The following is a 17,019-nucleotide window of genomic DNA, read 5'->3' on the forward strand; positions in this document are numbered from 1 at the left end:
CCTCATATGCCTTGGGGACCCCAGAGTGCACATTCGGCTCTGACGAAGGTCTGCTTTGTCAACTGAAGGGACGTGAGCTTTCTTTGCATATCCTTTCTGCCTCCATTCATCATCTTTGTGCAGTCGATAAACTGTTGAAGTGATCCAGTTGTGATTTGTCTCGCTTTAGCAATCACGGATCTGGTTTGTTTGGGACCGAAGTAAATCAATACATCTGCCATGTAAAATACTTGGTGCAACTCAACAAGCGGGTCTGTGGAAGCTTTTGCGTGATTGCTTTCTCTGACGAACCGGTTTAATTTGCATAGGCAGCCTTTTTATGCGGCACTGTTTTAAGGGCCATCCCTGCATTTTGAAGTGGTGCCGTCCTGAATCCTGGCATCTCTTTCTGTACGATGGCTGAAATGGCTTAAAGCTGCAGGAGCAGGGGGTCTAGCGGTGGATCTCCAAGTGATCTGCTGCAGAAGATCAGCAAGGATTTCTGACTCACAGTTGTTTTAAGGACAGCGGCAGCAAGATGGCTCTCCTCCTGCCCCCCCCCCCCCACAGTTATATTACTGAAATAGACAGCTTGGAATAACCAGGAGTGGATTTTCCCCTCTGGTACTTGAAACCAATTCCTAGGCTTAGAATTCTTTTAGCGCTAAGTGCCTTTCGCACCAGGCTCCAGTTGATGGATCTCTGCTTCTGGTTAAAAAACAACAACCCCCAGGTAGAGGGGGTCCTGGAGAGGCATTTTGATCTTTTAGAATTGGGGTAAAACTGCAGCAAATGAGCAGTGGGCGGGGGGGAGATGTGGGCTAGGGGATGGAGCGTGTTCTTTGGGGGAACCCAAGATGGGCTGCATTTGGGGTGGGCCTGGGGTTCAACCCCTCGTGCTCTAGTGCATTGGGCTTCACTTGGTGGGTCAGGATCCCCAGCAGCAGCCCTGCCACCATGCAATACATGGTAAAAAAAAAATTGAGTGGGTCCCCGAAGGCACATTTGAGCGGAAGGTGGGGGGAGGAGGGGGGTTCCGGGTTTGAAGAAGTTGGAACTGCTGTGCTAGCTGAAAACCTGGTTTTGCAAGTTCGCTGTGGCTGAGTTAGAATGGTAGGAAAGCAAGCTGCAGAGGGTATCATTAACAGAGTCTGGCTTTTCCAGGAGCTTTTATTGCAAGGAAACCCAAACAAACCGGATGTCATCATCCGGGTGGGCTGAAGGTTAACCCTTTCTGCTAGCAGCCACCTACTTAGGAATAGCAGCAGCTGCCTTCTCCTGAGTCAGACCCTGGGTCCATCTCGCCCAGTGTTGTTGACACTTACTGGCAGCTGCAACTCTCCAGGGTTCAGGCAGAGCTTTTTCCTAGCCCTATATGGAGATGCCAGGAATCGAACCTGGGACCTTTTGCATGCAGAGCAAGGCTCTACCACTAAGCTGTTGTCCTTCACATAAAAATGTAGTAAGATTCCAGTCCTCATGGTCCTGAATAGAGGGCTGAATCAACTACGAACATAGGAAGCTGCCTCATACTGAGTCAGACACTTGGTCCATGTATTGTTGATACTAATTGGCTGCAGCTTCCTAGCATTTCAGGCAGGAGCTTTTCCAGCCCTACCTGGAGGTGCCGGGGATCGAACCTGGGACCTTCTGCATGCAATCCAGTGCTCGACCACTGAGCCACGGTTCCCTCCTATGTTCCTAACTCACACAAATTCCTCGAGCGTAGGAACTTGCCTTGTACGACAGCACTGAGTCTTAGGGTTTTTCTACACAAGGCATTTATCATATGCTCGTCATTCCCCAGTCACGATTGTTTATGGGTTCTTTAGTTGACGATGCAACTCTCCAATGTTGCTTCTGTAACTAACCAGTGCTTTTGGCGAGGTTTTTTTACTGCAGGGAAAATGGGCCATTTCATTGTGAAAGCAAAAGAAAGTGTAATTTCCTCTTGGGTATTTCTGTGATTCCGCTGTACTGCAGTGCCACCTAGAGGTTATGTAGTAGCAAAGCAGGAAAGGAAGCTTGCCCCATGTGCTGCTTGGAACTCAATTCTGCGACGAAACCGAAAGTAGATACAGCAGATTAACATTCTCGTGTAGAAAAGCTCTTACTTCCCAAATAAAATGGAAAAGGAAGAACTCAGTTTCAGGTTCGGGTTGGTATGCAAAGTGCTAACTAAGGACAAGGGATCCACTCAGTTGGCAGTACCCAACCCCAATATCCTGACAATACCTTAGAAAAGTGGCTTTCTTTATTTTCCATGGTAGACTCTGCAGAACGGCAATATAAATGTCCAAAAATATATATTTTTTCTTCAATGCTCCTCTACTAATGCTAAATTATCTGGGTTTAGACTTGCTTTCCCTTTATTAACAACACATCAGAAACCTTTTCAACTGTACTTAAGTCTTTGATGCATTTCTACCTCCTTATTTCTCCCCCTTTCTATGTTTTGTTCTGATTTGCGTATTGTTCCTAGTTATTGCATCTAAATGTACATTTTGCCCTTTATGGGACACTGTATTAAATGCGTGTATTAAAAACAAATTCTAAACATGAAGTATTTTTTTTTAAATCCCCAAAGACCAGAATTTGTGCCTGACATTCTTTAATGGCTTGTGAAGCCTCATGTTTTATTTCTGAAGTACTGGGCTCTCCAACATGACCCATGGATATTTTTTATTATTATTATTATATAAATATTTATATACAAATATAAATGTCTATATACAAATATATCTCTTCATGCCCGCCAGGCTCCCTGCCCATCCTGATTTTTATGTTGTTAAGGTTTTTTTTATTAAAAAAAAAATAACCAGGAGGCTGGCTTGTTGCAAAGCAAAGATCCACCCTCCAGCGCCATCTTTACTTGGGCTCAAATGGTTTTGTCTTTTGGAGCTCAGACCCACCTCTGCCTTGTACTTGGGATCTTGTGCAAGGGGCTTTTCTTTTAGTCTCACCAGTCGCCTTCTGGGAAATGTGTATTTTGTGACTGGCCACACCCACCAGGGCAGCCATTGTATGAATGGGTCAGCCCCGTCCCCATAGCAGCCATTTTGTGAGAGTACCCACAACATTCTAAATATTCCCATTGACTGAAAAAAGTTGGAAACCCCTGTGTGTAGTACCATGAGCCCCAGAAACGCCCTTATTTTTAAAATATGTCAAAAGTCTCTCAGGACGACAAATCCTGGACTTGGATATAAGGAGCATGCCCTATTTTCCAGGATAAGCAGTTCTTCTGAAACCACAGAGAAAGCCCCATAAATGCACGCTCGATTTATGGCCCTTTCTAGGATCTGCTCGCCTGCCAGCCCTTACGTCTGTCTCTCTAATTGTAGGCTTTTAACATTATTAACTTTGGCTTCGGTATTCCGGGATGTTGCGATTTTGTTATTGATACCGATGCTTCTAACTCAGTTCTTTAGATTTTATTGGAAACTGATTTGAGGGCCCTTCAGAAAATCAAATAAGCAGACCAGTGTTGAGTCCAGTGGATCATCCGTTCTTGCTTCTCTCTTCTCCATTCAGTTCACTGAGGAGAAGCTAGGCCAGGCGGAGAAGACCGAATTAGACGCCCACTTTGAAAACCTTCTGACCCGGGCAGACAGCACCAAGAACTGGACAGAGAAGATCTTGCGTCAAACAGAGGTCCTGCTGCAGCCAAACCCTAGTACGTGCTTATTCTGGTCTTGGAGCAATTAATTTCTTGCAGGGGTATCGAACCGCTTTCAGCCCGAGGGCTGAATTGCATGTTGGATAAGCTCTCGGGGGCCGCATTCCGGTGGTGGGCAGGGCTAAAAACAAAGGGGGCGAGGTCAAAAATACCAGCCTATTTTAGCTTTTATAGCCAGTAAGTAAGCCTTAGGAGGAGAGATATTTCAACCTTTTAGAATAGGGGGAAAACTGTACAAACAGCAGGAAGCCACGAACCAATCAGTGGTTGGGGGAAAGGGGGTGGCCCCAGTGGGAGGGGCATGGCCATCTTGGCAGGCCGCAGAGGCCCGCGGGCAGGCCGGAGATTCAACACACCTGCATTAGACTGTTCAAAGAAATGGTGACAATAACAGTTAATGTCTCCCCGCCGCCGCCTCCTCCTCCTCCTCCTCCTCCTCCTCCTCCTCCTCCTCCTCATGGGGCAGTTGGTTCGAATGGCCTTTGTGATGGTAGGAAAGGCCCAGTGATGGTAGCGATGACTGTCTGCCTTTTTTAATTCATTTATTACATTTCTATACCGCCCCATAGCTAAAGCCCTCTGGGTGGTTTATAGAAGTTAAAACATTAAAATGCAATATACAAAGTTTAAAAACCATTTACATTTATTCATTTATTGCATTTATATCCCGCCTTTATTCCTCCTTAAGGAATAAGGCGCTGTACATAATCCTCCTCCTCTCCATTTTATCCTCACAACAACCCTGTGAGGTAGGTTGGGCTGAGAGTCTGTGACTGGCCCAAAGTCACCCAGCGAGCTTCCATGGCCGAGTGGGGACCGGAGCCCGGATCTCCCGGCTCCCGGTCCAACTCTTCTCACCACGTATAACTAAAAACAACTTTGAACACTCAGTCACAACTAAAGAGACATCCAGGACCAATTAAAACTCATCAAGTGCTGCCAGATACCCGGGAAAAGAGAGAGAGGTCTGAACCTGGCACCGAGAAGATGACAGTGTTGGCGCCAGGCAGACCTCATTGGGGAGCTTGTTCCACAGATGGGGAGCCACCACTGAGAAGGCCCTCTGCCTCGTCGCCACCTTCCAAGCTTCCCTCAGAGGAAGCACCCGGAGGAGGACCTTAAGAGTACGGGAAGGTTCATTTTGGGAGAGGCCTGCCATCAGGTACTGCAGTCCCAAGCCGTGAGGGCTTTATAGGTTAAAGCCAGCACCGTGAATTGAGCTCAGAAGTGTATAGGCAGCCAGTGCAAGGGGGCCAGAGTTGGTCCTATAGGCGCAGTCCTACTGCCAGACCTTCCTGGCTTCCCCTTCCAATAATTTAGTAGGATGCAGGAGGGAAAATTTTCATAGGGACCACGGTGTGCATGGAGGAGGATTTGACTTCACCTCTCCCTGTGTGCTCAGGTCCCAACGACGATCGTCCCCTCTCACGCCTGCTGCTAGAAGGAAAACAAATCACGACTGCAAATGATGCTTTTAGTCTTGCATCTGGGTTGGCCCCGAGTCAACTCAATAGGAGTTGTGGGGAGAAATATTTGGTTTCGATCAGGGGTGCCATATCCAGTTTTAAAGCAAGACACAGAGCGATAACCAGTCACATAAGGCCGTTCTCCCCAACTCCCAGCTAGGAGTTGTAGTCCAGCCAATGGTGTAGTGGTTAATTTTGACATACAGGCAGTCATCATGACATAGTAGTCCCCCTAGCCACGCCCTCAGGCAGAGTCCAGAATTGCAGACAGCTGCGTTGATCCATATCAACAAACCAGTTCTAGCAGGTTTATTGCCTCCAGGAACCGGTCTTTTGTAAAATGAGTGCGCCTTTACTACCCCTTCAAGACCCTCAAATACTTTGCATTTCAACAGGGAAGAATATATAGTTGCTGGGAAAATGCATTCCCCTCCTGCTACTGTGAGGATCGCAGCTAAGCTCAGAAGGAACAGGGAAGCCCGAGGGGGGTGGCAGATGCCATCAGCGTCCCCGCTAATAAAAAAAAAGTCTCGGGGCTTTGTCCCTGTGAGCCCTGCCTTCACTACACCACTGAGTCTAATGCATCTGGTGGGCACCAAGTCGGGGAAGGTGGGCAGAAGCCTTCTCTGTGCAGTCCAGCCCCGAGGCCTCGACGGCTTCAGGAAATCCCGGTGGCGATTCACTCGGCCGCACGGCAGGAAGGAGGGTAGAGGTAACACGGGCTTGCTGTGCAGCATTCTCTGCAAAGCACAACTTCCGTTTCTTTTTTAGCCTTGGCACTTTACACAGTGACCAAAGAGGCTTTCCTGGCCCTGGTTCCCCTTAGCCAAGGGGGAACTAAATGAGCAGCAGGCGGAAAGGTTCCTCTTGGTGCTATCGCTGCTGGCATTTTCCACCCATGGCCACGGTGCCACCCATGCTGATGGCTACTAGTCCAAATGAACCAGCAGCACAGTTGGGACAGACCCAATGCAAGTGTATCTGGCAGACTGGGAATCACCCAAGATATTTGTATAACCTTCTGACTGTGTGAGACCGTTGATTTTGGGGTGCAGAACCTCTTTCGAATGCCACCTTGCAGAAGCTCTGGGGGGCCGTGTTCCAAGGGTGGGTGGGGCCAAAGGCAACAGGGGCGGGGCCAAAAATTCCAGCATGTTATAGCTTCGAGGTCTTGCTGCCACTAACCAACCCTTAGGAGAGGCATTTCAAGCTCTTTGAACAGGAGGAATAATGCAAACGCTGGGAAACCACCCAGCAGTAGGCTGTTGTGGGATGGGGAAGCAGGAAATGGCTGGTGACGTGCGACATGGGCCATCTTTGGACCCTGGGTTGGCAGTATTTGTCCCCCAGATCTGGGGTTCAGCGCTCTTGCTCAGTGCTGCATTACAGTGTCTCTGGAGACCTTTACCCCTTCTTGTCTCTCTCGCGGAGCTGTGTTTTTGGCTGGCGGTTAAAACCGCACAGCTCAGAAAACGGACGCCCCGGGCTCCGTTTGCACCTTGTCCGCGACGCTCGCTGCTCCTGCACGAGTTGCGCCCTTTCCAGCCTCGGTCTCCGTTTTCCAAATGGGCATGCTTTGCAAACCTGAGGTCATAGGCCTTCCCGTTTTACAGCTGGGAAAGTGCAGACAAAAGAGCTGGGAACTCCGGCGTGAAGCTACCTGGTGAGAAGGCAGACATGAAGTGCAATAGTGTGATAATAGTTAAATTGCTGAAATTCGAAACAGAAATAGTCGTCAGTCCGTGACGATTACATGTGCTGTCTTCTGGCTGCTCAGCTTTTAAGACCAAACGACGGGGCGGGGGGATTTTTAATTTTTCTAGCAAAAAACCTAAACATGGAGCCAAACTACACATTATGATTGTCATGTGGCATGTAGCTGAATCTTCGCTTTTTATTTACTCTAGTGTAAATGTGCATGGCCCCAGTTTGCACTGGGATGGGAGAATTAAACCTCCCCCCCGGCCACCATTGTCCCCCCAGATCTCCTCCCAGGTGCACCATGGCCCCAAATCAGGGCTGCCTGCACTTACACTCAAGTAAATAAAATGCTAATCTTCAGCTATGAGCTATGCGATGACCATAACATGTAGTTTGGCTTTTGGCCAACTGTGAAGGGCAAAAAACCTTAGTTAGCTGGTTCTGTGGGTTTTAGTTCCGCCAGAGCTATTTTTCCTTCTTGCTCCCCCAAAACATGCCCAATTCCTAATGTGATCTGATTTATTTCCAGGTGCCAGAGTGGAAGAGTTCCTCTATGAAAAGCTAGACCGGAAGGTCCCCTCCCGAGTCACCAATGGGGAGCTCCTTGCGCAGTACATGATCGAGGCCGCCAATGACTTTGGCTCTGGGTCTCCATATGGTGAGTCTTTTTTGGGGGGGGGGGCTCTTACAGCTTGCATGGGGTTTTGGAGAGAACACAAGGAAGGGAGAGTCTTCTGTCGTGCCCCCCCTTCCTCTGTTGGCAGGTGCAGAGGACTTGGGAGAGGGGTTTGATGGTGACCACAAATGGCTGGCTAAGCAAGCAAAACCAACATTTCTGGAAACACCCCCTGCCCCACTCGTGGGCTGCATCCAGCCTGCCTGGGTTCCATCCGGCCCCCGAGGTTCCCCAGTCAGCCACGCCCCCTAGCCTCACCGCCTTTCTCCTGATTGCCAATCATTTGGTGGTTTCCTGGCTTTTGTGGAGTTTTTTTCCCCATTCTGAGAAGTTGAAATGTCTCTCCGAGGGCTTAGTTACCGCAGGATGAGTTTTAAGCTAAAACATGCAGGTATTTTTTGGCCCTGCCCCCTTTGCCTTTGGCCCCACCCACCTCTGGAATGCAGCCCCCAAGAGCTTCTCCGAAATGTAGTCCGGCCCTCAGGATGAAAGAGGTTCCGCACCCCTGTAGTAGTAAAACATGGGAGGTTTGCAGGTAGAAGATGACACGGTTTGGACTTCCATGTTTGAGGAAGGGCAGCTGCAGAATAAAAGCCTCATCTGGAAACCCTCTCCTCCTCCCCCCCACCAGATGTGGAATTGAGCACAAAACTCTGCTCCTTAAAAATGAAAGTCGAGGTTTTCAGAGAATTAAAAAATACAGCTGCGAGGGCCAGATGCTTACAAAGATCTGCTTGACAGTGTGTGGGTTACTGGGGACTTTTTAATTGCTTGCCTTACATTGACATTGGACTGCTGTGAAACTTTATTAGAAATGGTTAGTTATTGCTAAGCTTACCCTTGTTTAGGGGAAGCTAGCCGTGTTGCTGTGTTTGAGATCTTAACGAGCTATAATAATAAAAGAGGATGCATGTCTGTCCGTCCGTGTGATAGCACCAAGACCATGAAACCGAGACACCTGAAACATGTTGTATGTACTAAGGGGACCTTAGGGGTATGCACCTCAGGGTTATTTTGTTTTTTAAATACATCAATTAATTTAATTAATGTAAATGTGTCTCTGTGGTTGAAGCCTACAGTAACATCTTCAGTCACTAGGTGGCAAGCTTTCCTAATCAGCCCATCGCCTTGCGGTCCATACCGTTTGAAGCCAGGGGAGATTAGGAGGTCGAGGGACACAGTTTTTCTCCTACCCCTCCTCCCTGTTGTAGGACAGACCCCCTCCCTTAGGGGGCTATAGGGTTGACCAAAGGCAGAGGCCATGCCTAAGGTTGCCAGCAGACCTGGCTTCACTCAAGACAGGGTGGGCACAACATGTCCCGCTCTGATAGCTGCATAAGATTGCTTGAAGGCTTTGCTGCATCAAACAAAGGGCTATTCCAACCTGTTCGCAAGTTCTCAACAAGGTAGGCTTCCAACGGTGGTGTTGCGCAAGAAGAATTTAACGTTTCTTTTTATTTGGACGATATGGTGCCTACTGTGGGACCAAAAGATTCAATTCCCTTTCTAATTCAGGAAAAGACCTCCAGACTAAATACTGGGGGATATAATGGAAGAGCGTATAGAAAATTCCGTGCAGGACACGGAATAATGGGCTCAAGTTACAGGAAGCCAGATTCTGGCTGAACGTCAGGAAAAACTTCCTGACTGTTACTGCAATACGACAGTGGAACCAGTTCCCTAGGGAGCTGGTGGGCTCTCCCACCCTGGAGGCGTTCAAGACAAGGCTGGACAGCCACCTGTCAGGGATGCTCTGACTTGGATTCCTGCGTTGAGCAGGGGGCTGGACTCGATGGCCTTGTAGGCCCCTTCCAGCCCTACTCTTCTATGATTCTATGAAAATGGTAAAGGCTAGTTAAAATGGTAATATAATACAAAAGCACCATAAAATTATTATTCAGTGGTGGTATCGCTCCATTGAGATTCAAAATGTGTGGGTTATCTGAAAGTCATTGTTGAGTTCTCTTTATACAGGATCCAGTTAAAATGCATTTTCACAATGAATGTTTGTTAAATGTGGCCGTTCCACTAGAACATGGTGATGTGTTGGACTACAAGTCCCGGCATCCTTAGCCAGAGTTATAGTCCAACACATTTGGCTGTACCAGAAGAATGACTTCTGGATAGCTGTTGGATCACCTTAAGGAAGAACATGAAGAAAGGCTCATTTACTGGTGATAGAAAGAATATCAGATGCCAGATATTGGAAACAAATTCTGTTCTTTTCCCCAGTTGATTTGTGGCTTGTAAAAATTATGGGTAATATAACAAAGAAGACCGCATTTGATTAGATCTTAGGGATATAATAGGAGACAGCTAGAAAATCTGAAATTATCTTCATGTTGAATACGGTCTAATTTTATTTTGGTTCACCAAGTTGTTGGTGGGTAGATTTTGTACAATGAAATAGACAGTGATAAGTGTGTGAGCAATTCTTGCTGAAATGTCAGAAGGTGGAGAGGGGAGCTGAATAAAATTTAGGGCTCCAAGGCAAGGCACTAATGCTCTCTCTGTGAGCTCGTTCCTTCTGAAGGAGCCATAACTCAGTGGCAAAACCCATGTGTTTCATCTAGAAAGTTCCATGTTCAGTCCCCATTCTCTGGTCTTGGACAACCTGCATATATAAGTACAACACCACATCTGTTCTATAAATCAGGAATTCTTAATAATAGTAATAATAATAGTTGTTGTTGTTGTTCTGAGTTCAGGTTTATTCTTTCATTACATCATTCCAAATAGACTTATCAATTAAGTTCGGTATTATATCCATTCATAAATAAGAATACTAACATAAGCCACCTATAAACATAATCTTCACTTCCTGCCTCCTTGAAAAAGAATGCTTAATAAAAAAATTCACAGACGTCAGGTGCCAGGTTCTCCTTCCGGTTCCTGAACCTGCCGCTGATCTGCTGTTCAGCAAACAGGAAGGGAAAGCAAGGCCAAGCAGGAGAGGGGGGAGAGAGCGCGAGGCTGGAGGCTAGCAGGGGGGAGAAACAACGAGATGAGGGAGTGGGGAGAAAGAGCAAGGCTAGATGCTGGGGGTGGAGAGAAACAGCAAGGTAAGGTGAGTGGGAGAGAAAGAGGAAGGCTTGGGGAAGGGAGAGGAAGAAGGTGGCTAGAGACAGGGAACGGAGAGAAGTAGCAAAGAAAGGGGTTGGGGTAGAGAAACAGCGAGGCTAGAGGCTGGGAGTGGAGAAAGAGAGCAAAGGGGAAAGGTCTGTGTGGAAGGAAGAAGATTGAGCTGGGCAGGAAGCAACTCTTTCCGTTTTCCAGTCCCAGCCTCTAGCCTCGCTGTTTCTCCCCGCCCCCAGCCAACTCTTGACGCAGCAGGCCCCTGCAGCAGCCATTATGTGACTAGCCACATCATCCTTGGGAGCCATTTTGTGGTGGTGCCCACAGCAGTTTCTCAGATTCCGCTCCAGCTTCTAGCTAATTGCCATATGGGCAGCCGTCAGGAACTGACGATAAGTCAGAGATTCTAGCAGTCTAATGGAGAAGACCAATATTGTTCACGTTGTTAAACAATTGAGTCAAGATCCATCACCGGCACGCTGCAAAATCTCCCAGATATCTATTGGTAGTTCCCAATCAACCTTCCATCCCTCCCCTGCTGTAAACGTAGTGTCTTTTGATGCATAGGAAATATTGCTGGACTTGGTGATGGGTCTAATTTGGTGGCCTCTCCAGCTCCCCAGACATGTCGATGGCTTCCTATTATAATGCAATGAAATCCATTCCAGCGGAAGAGAAGCACCTCTGTGCCCTTCCCGAACCTTGAGGAGATCCGGCCGTTCCGGATGTACTCCAAGTACATATACTCCAATGTACTCCAAGGAGACTTGTAGTCCTGCCGACTCCAGCGTGTGGGAAGCGTACCCCCAGAATCGGGAGCAAGGAGGCCTTTCTGTAAAAAAGAGGACTGAGCAACTGTAAGAAAATAACTGGACTTGTGTAGAAAAATCTTCTAAGGTCTAGGCTAACAGTTCAGAAACTCAGGCCCAGGAGCCAAATCTGGCCCTCCAAATCCGTTTCTCACGCCCCCTTCCCCCAGCTCTGCCCCCTTTCCCCCCCGACCACCAATTGTTTTGTGGTTCCTTGGCTTTTGTGCAGTTTCCCCCCGTTCTAAAAGGTTGAAATGTCTCTCTGGAGGTTGAGTTACTGGCAGTAAGGGCTTTCAGTTAAAAAATGCTGGTATTTCTGGCCCCGCCTTTTCACCTTTGGCCACACCCGCCACCAGAACGCGGCCCCCGAGAGCTTGTCTGAAATGGAATTTGGCCCACGGGGGTGGGCCAAAGCCAAAAAAGCCAGCCTGTTTTAGCTTCAAGCTAAAATTGTAGCTGCAGGGCCTTCATGGTGCCTCCCCGCTCCTGTTCTGAGTAGGGGAATAAATTGTGCAAAATAAGAGCTTTATGCAAACGTTCCTATTTGGCGTATTATATAGGAAGCAGGCTTCCGCTCTTCTGGGTAGAGTTTGGATTTCTATTTGGGAGTTCAGTGACAGAGAAGGGAAATTTTTAATCCACGGCCCACCTTCGCTTCACTGCAGTGTTCTGGGTTTTGTCCCCAGTTTCCTAAAATCAATAACGGAGCTTGTCGCAGGCAGAACCTGGCTAATTTCGGCTCGTGGCCGATCCGACACCCATTTGCTTGCTCTCTCTGCTCTGGTGCCTTTCAATTTGATTAGGTCGGGTTCTCGCAAATCCATTTCAGCATAGTTCATGATCTCTATCTCTCATAATTGCATGGCGACCATAGGTTGCTTCGGGTGTTCCTCTGGCTGCGGTACGGGAGAAAGACCGCTGCAGTGGCACTGGTACAATTGTAGCGGGGGGGGGGGGGATGCTGCAGGGCAACACCCTCCTAGATGCAGTGTGGTGTAGTGGTTAGTGCTAGCCTGGGACTCGGGAGATCCGGGTGCTAGTCCCCCACTTGGCCACGACGCTCGCTGGGTAACTTTGACGCTTCCTTGGCACCTTCCTGCACTTTACCTGCATTTCAGAGTTAAACTAGCACATGTTCAGACTTCTAAAAATGTCCCCTTGATTTTCCCCTGCACTCTCCTTGCATGTAAAAAAGCAAAAAGCGGCTCGTCCCCCCACCCCACCCCTTCAAAGCCAGGTCTCTGTCAGAGCTATTATAAAGCCAGAACTTTAATTGGTCCCCGCTCGTCTTGCCCATGGGGCAGGCATCCTGAAATACAAGTCCGGGATCATCTTAGATATGAGTGTGGGGCCTTTTAGGGGGACTTCTTGTACATCTCCCCAAAACCTTCATTCAGGTGATTCAACCTCTCCAGAACAGGTTAGCCACCTGCCGCTTGAAGTAGCCTCTTCAGCCTTCTGTGGGCCAAATAATTTAACCCTTTCAGTGCCAGATTAACATAAGGAGCTGGCGTTTACATGGCCCTGTGCCCCCAAAATAGGTTTTTGGCTACCCCATATCACAACCCTTTGTGACCGGGAGACTGTCCTGAGGGGGCAGGAAAGGGCAAAGTTGGCTGTGGGTTGAGGGAAAGGGATAAAGTCGGAATGGGGTAGGGAAGAACCTGAAATGAAAATGGGGGAAGAGGTTTTGGGGGGTCCTGAGGGAAATAATGGGTATTTAATAGGGGGTATTGGAGAGGGAAATAATAGAGCTGAATGGGGATTTCAAGATTACTGAGAGGAATGAAGCAGACCTGGAAAATGAGGATTTGGGGGAGGGAAGGAAGAGATCCTGAGGAGAATGAGGATGTCTTGAGGGAAGTATTGGGATATGTGATTGAGGGGGCATTAAGAGAATGGGCATTGGTGGAAGGGAATAATAAAAGGAATGGGGGGTCACTGACTTGCAAAATGGGAGTTGGTGTGGGGGGAGTGGTACTGAGGGGAATACTGTGGGGGTGACCTGAGAAATGTTGGTGTTATATTGGTGGGCTGTTTGGGACCCATGTGGGACCCATGTGGGACCCATATGGGACCCAGGTCAGCCCCACGACCTTGGGCCTGAGAGAGTGTCTAGTTCAGCTTTCCCCAACCTCATGCCCTCCAGATGTGTTGGGCTGCGACCCCCATAATTCTCATAACGCCCATAATTCCCTCAGTTTGAATCTGCGGGAATATCTAGAGGAGCCTTCCTCCACCTGGTGTTGGAGTTGCAGTCCAACACGTCTGGAGAGGCACCAGGTGGGCGAAGGCTCTTCCAGAAGCAGAGAATTACTGTAGGCCATGCAAAATCCAATTACGCAAAATGGCGCTAGGGACACATTGGTTCCTTCTGAGCGGCCAGAGGGACACATTAAACTTCCGAGTGGTCCTCGGAACGCATTAAAGCCTGGGTGAGCCTTGCAAGCGGCCTTGGATTAACTCTCCGACATCTCTCGATGGTCCCTGAAAGCCCGTTGTGGAAATCATGCATGCTTTAATGCCTTCCTATGGCCACTCAGAAATTCAGTTCCCATTTGGAAGGAATTGATCCATTTCAGTGGCTATTCTTAATTGTTAATTTGTTTTAGTTTGGACTGTAACCCAGTTAAAGAAGCTTTTATAGATTAATGCTGTGAGTGTCGGTCAGTTTTTTCCCATATGCAAGTCAGGTAGAGAGGAGAAAGATAAGATTTCTGAACTGAGAAGCAGAATCTTTTGTTAGATAATGCACACAGAGACAGTGTGGTGTAGTGGTTAGAGTGTTAGACTGAGGAGACCTGAGTTCTAGTCCCCACTGGGCCATGAAGCTCACTGGGTGACATTAGGCCAGTCCCTGACTCTCAGCCTAACCCACCTCACAGGGTTGTTGAGAGGATAAAATGGAGGAGAGGAGGAGGGGGACCATGTAAGCCACCTTGGGTTCCATGCAAAGAGGAAATAAGACAGGATATAAATGCATTAATAAAAGATAAATAAACTGAGGGCACGTGCATGTTTAGACAGAAAAAGTCCTACAACTCCCAGGATTCCCCAGCCAGCATGGCAGCCATTTTATGAATAGGCAAGCTAGCTCCCTGGTAGCCATTTTGTGAGAGTGCCCATGACATGCTTTCAAAATTCCAGATGTGCCCACTCACCCAAAAAAGTTGGGGATGCCTGTTTTAGCACGTCTGTACTGCAGGGACCAGAACAAGGAGGTGACTCCCTCTCCAAACCACCTTTGATTTGCGGGGGGACAAAGATGGCTGATTTTTCTGGTGAGGTCTGCCCAGATTGGTTTCCCTGACGGTTGTGTTTCTTGTAGGGAAAACCCTCATTAAAGTTGGAGAAACCGAGCGGCGCTTGGGAGGCGCCGAGAGGGACTTCATCCACTCTGCCTCCATCAACTTCCTGAGTCCTCTGCGCAACTTCCTGGAAGGGGACTGGAGAACCATTTCGGTAAGGCGGAGGCAGCGGACCGGTTACATTCCCTACAATAGTGCCAGGCGATGGTGGGCCGCCAGCCAATTTCTGGCTCTGTCGGTTCCTGGGATCTTTGCAAAGGATGCTGGATTAAGATGGACATTGATCTGATCCAGTGAAAGCAGTTTCGTTCTTAAGCAACAGTGCACTACAATAGATTCTTTATGCCTTCACACTTAAGGCATCCTGAGTATGCATTGATGCGTTATAGATTTAAAACAGATTGTTGAGTGGTGGGGATTCGAAACTCTCGAGAGTTCAGCGAGTCCATCCTTGCTCTGCAAGCCTGACTTCTATAAGACTAGCTCTTCTAGAATATTCACTTTGCTACAAGACGACGCAAGCTCCGGGTTAAAATGGCACACAAGGGTTTCATTCGGAGGTGTCGAACCTCTTTCAGCCTGAGGGCTGAATTACATTTCAGAGAAGCTCTCGAGGGCTGCAGTCCAGTGGTGGGCGGAGCCAAAGGCAAATTGGGCAGGGCCAGAATAACAAAATACCGGCATGTTTTAGTTTAAAGCTCCTACTGCCGGTAGCTGAGCCTTTCACCCATCAAAAGGGGGGAAAGCATATAAAAGCTGGAAAACTACCCACCGATCAGTAGTTGGGGGAAAGTGGGAGGAGTCGGGGAAAGGGTGTGGCTATCTGGGAAACCCTGTTGGGCCAGATTTGGCTTGCAGACCTGAGGTTCAACACCCCTGCTTTACTGTATGTAATGCATACACAGTAAAATGTATTTCTGGCGTCTCCCAAAAGGTAAGAGAGTCATTAGCTAGGAAGAGACATCGGGGCTAGACACATACTGAAACAGATGGCAAACTGGCTATTGGAAAGCACTGGTTCCTTCCGAATACCCTTAGGAATAAGTTAGACTCGGGGGTATTAGATTTTTTTTTTTAGGGACTGAATTAATCCGTTTTCCCCAACTTTGCAAATGGTGATTGAAATAGATGGAGAACATCAGAAGGAGAACATCCGAAGAGCCCTGCTGGATCAGACCCAGGGTCCATCCAGTCCCGCATTCTGTTCACACTGTGGCCAACGAGCTGTCGACCAGGAGCCCACAAGCAGGGCATGAGCGCAACAGCACCCTCCTGCCCATGTTCCCCAGCCACTGGTGCACATAGGCTCACTGCCTCTGGTACTGGAGGGAGCACAGAGCCATCAAGACTAGTAGACATGGATAGCCTTCTCCTCCAGGAATTTGTCAAGTCTCCTTTTCAAGCCATCCAAAGTGGTGGCCATCACTACATCTTGTCGAGGTGAATTCCGTAGTTTGACTGTGTGCTGTGTGAAGAAGCCCTTCCTTTGCTCTGTCTTGAATCTCCCACCAACCAGCTTCATGGGATGACCCCTTTGGGTTCTAGTATTATGAGAGCGAGGGAGAAAACCTGCCTCCTTCTCCAATTTCTCCCCACCATGCACAATTTTGTACACCTCTATTGTGTTTCTCTGCGCTCGCCTCTTTTCTAAACTGAACAGTTCCAGATGTTGTAACCTGTCCTCACAGGAGACTTGCTCCAGCCCTTTGATTGTTTTAGGATGCAATCCTATGCGTGTTTAGACTGAAAAAGTCCTACAACTCCCAGCATTCCCCATCCAGCATGCTGGGAGCTGTAGGACTTTTTCTGTCTAAACATGCATAGGATTGCCCCCTTTTCCAACTTGACAGCATCGTTTTCTCTAGGTGCGGTGATCAGAACTGTGTCCCAGGTATTATTCCAAATGTGGCTACACCATCAATTTGTGTAACGGTGGTGGGATATCGGCTGTTTTTCCTAGCTGTTCAGGAGCCTCAGCTTCCTCTCTCTTTTGCAGAAGGAGAGACGGATTTTAGAGAACCGTCGTCTGGATCTGGACGTTTGCAAAGCCAGGCTGAAGAAAGCAAAGGCTGCTGAAGCCAAAGCCGCGGTAACACCCCCTCCAGAATCGCTTTGCGTTTTTTTACAGCCCACCTGGCCTTTACTCATATGCATGTGACGAGTTCGATCATGAGTTGTATTTCTCTCTCTCTCTCTCTCTCTCTCTCTCTCTCTCTCATGGGACTGAATCCGTTCTGTGCTGCATGCAGTGCATCTATTGAGGAGGGTTATTGTGTCTGTGAATCCTTCCCTCCACCCCTCAAGCGTGGGGGAAGATTGGCTGAGA

The 17,019-nt window shown here is 48.3% G+C and overlaps 1 protein-coding gene across 3 annotated transcripts in view; it reads left to right on the plus strand.

Moving 5' to 3' along the window:
• The window catches only part of SH3GLB2 (SH3 domain containing GRB2 like, endophilin B2), a 68,628-nt gene that overhangs the window by 22,036 nt on the left and 29,573 nt on the right, over nt 1-17,019 (plus strand). For all 3 annotated transcript variants that reach the window (XM_084820678.1, XM_084820679.1, XM_084820680.1), the window contains exons 2-5: nt 3,514-3,655; nt 7,355-7,483; nt 14,714-14,847; nt 16,690-16,782. In XM_084820678.1, the coding sequence (XP_084676804.1) occupies nt 3,514-3,655; nt 7,355-7,483; nt 14,714-14,847; nt 16,690-16,782 (498 nt within the window). The remainder of the gene's footprint in view (nt 1-3,513; nt 3,656-7,354; nt 7,484-14,713; nt 14,848-16,689; nt 16,783-17,019) is intronic.

Source organism: Heloderma suspectum, chromosome 14, assembly GCF_057233095.1.
Source record: "Heloderma suspectum isolate Gila_16-S chromosome 14, 16-S_ref, whole genome shotgun sequence".
Lineage (NCBI taxonomy): Eukaryota > Metazoa > Chordata > Lepidosauria > Squamata > Helodermatidae > Heloderma > Heloderma suspectum.